General features: G+C 46.2%; 1 protein-coding gene across 1 annotated transcript in view; it reads right to left on the bottom strand.

Annotated features, from left to right (window-relative positions):
* Nucleotides 1-1,633: 1,633 nt before the first annotated feature.
* The window catches only part of LOC119309258 (probable acyl-activating enzyme 17, peroxisomal), a 4,775-nt gene continuing 2,171 nt past the window's right edge, over nt 1,634-4,237 (bottom strand). Inside the window, exons 7-14 of the mRNA XM_037585289.1 lie at nt 4,144-4,217; nt 3,741-3,961; nt 3,326-3,420; nt 2,994-3,210; nt 2,593-2,718; nt 2,416-2,514; nt 2,123-2,332; nt 1,634-1,987 (exon numbers count right to left, since the gene is read on the bottom strand). Of these exons, the coding sequence (XP_037441186.1) occupies nt 1,880-1,987; nt 2,123-2,332; nt 2,416-2,514; nt 2,593-2,718; nt 2,994-3,210; nt 3,326-3,420; nt 3,741-3,961; nt 4,144-4,217 (1,150 nt within the window). The 3' untranslated portion in view covers nt 1,634-1,879. The remainder of the gene's footprint in view (nt 1,988-2,122; nt 2,333-2,415; nt 2,515-2,592; nt 2,719-2,993; nt 3,211-3,325; nt 3,421-3,740; nt 3,962-4,143; nt 4,218-4,237) is intronic.

The raw sequence follows: 4,237 nt of genomic DNA, 5'->3' as shown, positions 1-4,237 counted from the left end.
AAAGGATAGAGGCGGCGGCGGCGGTGTCCCCGGCGAGCGCCGCAAGGCCGTAGATGGTGGATTCTTCCCGGCAGCGCGTCTAGCTCGCGGACCATGGGGAGGAGGTGATGGCGATAGCGGCGTTGGGGCACAAGGCGCTGGCGGCGGCTGCGTGAGGGTGGAAAAGTGCAGGGAGAGAAGGGCAGTAGGTGGGCGACGGCGAAGGGGCGCGGCTGCGGAAGGCGGCGAAGCGGCGAGCGGTTGTGGGGCGGCGAACGGTGCGGTAGGAGGAGCAGGGAGCGAGAGGTCGAGGAGCAGGGGGTGAGAGGTCGTGCGGGCAGCGGTTTTTTCTTTTATTCTTTTGACTGCGGGGTAGGGTTAGCGATAGATGGACTGTTAGCGCCTTATTGCGTGGTTGGCAGCGTTAAACACATAATGATTAAGAACCATTAGATTTTGATGATGGATGGATGTGATTGTTTGGATCTGCTCCTCTCTTTCTTTTATAGTAGTAGTAGATAGATGAGTTCTTTTACCTTATGCATTTACTCTAACAGAACCATAATGGCCTTCCAAGTTTTAACAAGACCGAATAATGAGTTGGAGAAATATAAGACCCAAGGCCCGGTGTTAAACTAATGACACCCTCACATAGACAAGAACACAACACCACACCACATAGCACAAACAACAAAAATGAAAACAATAGCACAACAACAAAAATGAAAACAACATGTGTGCTGAGGAACAACAACACATAACAAACAGACAAAAATAGAAAAGAGAAGCATTGCTTGGAATCATCAAAACCTCACCCGTGATTCAAGAACTAAAGCAAAGAGAGAGAGGCCATCTCGAGAGGGAGACTATCCGTCAAGGTAGGTCATGCCATTGCCATCACTGTGCGTCAAGTACAACAACACTAGCCAGTTACATTACAAAAGGAGCCCCCTCACCCTATATAGAAGGGCGCCGCACCCTCGAGCGGTGAAAACGCTCACCCTAGGCCCTGGATGAAAACTACCGCCGGGACCCGTCAGGTACATCAACGCCATCCAGTTACATGAGCGAAAGGAGCCCCCTCACCCTGCATAGAAGGGAGCCGCACCCTCGAGCGGTGAAAACCACCATCCAGTTAAATCAGCAAAAGGAGCCCCCTCGCCCTGCATAGAAGGGCGACGCACACTCGGGCGGTGAAAACGCTCACTCTAGGGCCTGGACGCAAACTGCCGCCCAGGACCCAAAAGGAGGCACTGGAATGGCCAGCCATGGGGGGCTTGCTTCTGTTGGGCCTGGGAGCACAACACCTCGTCGTACCCAGCTCACCAGTTGGGACGAAAGAAAGGTCACCCGGATTGCCTAACCACACACACCATTAAAAAGCTTCGCGAGGTTGTCTCAAAAAAAAACCCAGCTCACCAGTTGAGAGCACGACCGTCGAGGGCTTGGAACCATCATCGCAAAAGAGAGGGAGCTGTTGGCCAAGTGGAAGGAGACATGCGCCACTCGGACCATGTCGTCCGTCCACCACCACCATCCACACCCTGCGGATTGTCACCCACAACCCCACCTACGCTTCCAAGATGATCTCTTCAAGGAGATCACCATACCCAAAGGCGCAAGACCAGATAATAACAAACCCTGCTAGGCTCAATACCGCCAATGATAATTTCTTTATTATGGAAACAAAACAGTACGTACATGGCAGCAATCATGCTTTATTAGTACCTTATATCTGCAATGTCAGAATCAATGTGAATTAGCCTCGCTGTACAATGGATGTGTGATAATACACCTGAATTTCTGAAGACATGAGCATGAGCTGGTGCGTATATATTCACAGTTTGGTGTGCAATTCCCTGAAATTTTAATAGGCGCAGAATACACTTCCTCACGTCTACTAGATTTTAGAGTGCTTTGCCTGGGTGAACTCCTTGCGTAGGACTCTCCTCATGACCTTGTTTGAGGCGGTTCGAGGGAGCGATGGCACCACAACGACCGATGAAACCTGCATACAAAGGGGATCAGGAAGGAACAGAGTAGCAAGTCATCCCACTGCAGGCACAGTAAAACATGATACTCCATCAAAAATTCCTAAAAAGGTATGTCATCAATGAGCGGTTCAGCGGAACAATCGAAGCACCTTGAAAAGAGGATTCAATTTCTTCAGAGCAGAGTTGAACATTAGTTTCAGTTGGTTCAAATCTTCTGCTTGCGGACTTTGATCTTTGAATACGACGGCTATGGTCAACTGTTCGGGGCCGCCCCCTACAGGTGGAACCCCAATAGCCGCAGTTTCAAGAATGGCATCATTCACCCTGTTGCAGATCCTCTCAATCTCGATGGAACTTACCTGAAACCGGTGATACAAAATCAGTGGATGAACCGACTAAAGCTGTGATTTGGCAGATGAGTTGCGTGTTACAACATTTTTACCTTAATGCCACCAAGGTTCATTGTATCATCTGCACGCCCATGAGCCCTATAATATCCTTCTGTGGTACGTTCAAATTCATCGCCATGCCTCCGGAGGACCTGCATATGCACAGTCATGTGGTTAGTGCCTCAACCTTTCAGGATCATACCAAGCAGCCGAGGACACATGATACATACTTTCGCATTCCATTCTGGCATTCCACTGAAGTACACCTCATGATGATCAGCATTTAGCAGTGTCGTTGATGACCCAAATAATGTTGGATCAAGCGCAAGTTCTCCAATACCAGCAGAATCCTGTGGCTGTAAAGTTTGAAGAAACACACTGACATTAGGCCAAGAGAAGTTAATAATGGACGGCTAGAGTCTAAGCAAAACAAACATCTAAAATGGGTTTGTGGACGTGCAAGTGGTAAATGGAAAGTAGCATTTGGTGGCAACATGAAATTGATATATGAGTTGCGATGTTGCATCTATATGACCTGTATGCTAATGTCATGTAAGTTGGCAAGGTAAATGTAATCGTACAGTTCAGAATTGAACCAAGATGCATCAAAATATACCATGCTGACACTTACTAGGGGATTCCCATTGCTGTCAAGAATAAACAGGTTGCAACCCATGGCAGGTGTACTGAATGCTGACAATGCTTGAGGTTGCAGCAGGGATCCAGTAATAAATCCACCACCAATTTCTGTGCCACCACAGTACTCGATTACTGGCTTGTAGCAAGCTCTTCCCATCAGCCACAAATAATCATCCACACTTGATGCCTCCCCAGTTGAGCTAAAGCATCTGCATAAATGAACAGTATCGGTGACAAACTAGATGGCATCGGCATACTATTTCCCCTATGCAAGTTATACCAGAAAAAAAAAAAGCGTAGAGGGTTGACTGATCCAGAAATTACCTGATGGTTGACCAATCAAATCCTACAGTACAATCTGTACTTTTCCATGTGCGAACAATGCTGGGTACCACTCCAAGCATTGTCACCTTAGCATCCTGCAAGTCAATAAAATAGCCAGTAATGAATTGGATGTAAATGATTTTATTTAACAACAGAAATAGTGCAGGTCAATATGGCCAGTGCAACAGAAAATAACATGAAGCTTCGCATAACATTCCTTTTCCTTAGAGAACTGAAATTTTCTAACAAGGCTGGGTGCATACGTAGTGTCAAACAACTGAGATTTATTGTGTGTACCACTTTTTTTAGATGATACTGAGTACCCAAATGAACATAACTGAGAAAATAAAATACACATATGGCTTTTCGACACTCTTTTGCAAAATTGAATTATCTGCTATGTAACTATTTTTACCTGTACAAACTTTGCAAAACCTGAACTATTCGGGGAGCCATTATACAGCGCCATGGATGCTCCATTCAATAGTGAGGCATAGACAAGCCAGGGACCCATCATCCAACCAAGGTTTGTAGGCCACGCAACAACATCACCTTTACGAATATCCATGTGACACCATCCATCAGCAGCTGCCTTAAGAGGGGTCAAATGTGTCCACGGAATCGCCTTTGGCTCTCCTGAACATGAGGAACTATCAGAAGGTTTGAACAGAAAACTGGATCAACTCATAATCCAATAATAGTTAGTGAGGATATACCGCTGCATGTTAATGTAAATAATTCACAAGCAGGTAGTTGTACATAGATAATTTATACTAGGACTGACAAACAAATCACTACATATCAAAATGAGAGGTCACCTGTGGTCCCCGATGAAAATAGGATATTACTGAACTGGTAGGCAGGTTGCTCTACTGTGGTATAAATATCAGCCCTGCAATTTTGGCCGTATTA

Source organism: Triticum dicoccoides, chromosome 5B, assembly GCF_002162155.2.
Source record: "Triticum dicoccoides isolate Atlit2015 ecotype Zavitan chromosome 5B, WEW_v2.0, whole genome shotgun sequence".
Lineage (NCBI taxonomy): Eukaryota > Viridiplantae > Streptophyta > Magnoliopsida > Poales > Poaceae > Triticum > Triticum dicoccoides.
Note: the sequence above shows the minus strand (reverse complement) of the source record. Positions and strands in the feature narration are given on the sequence as shown.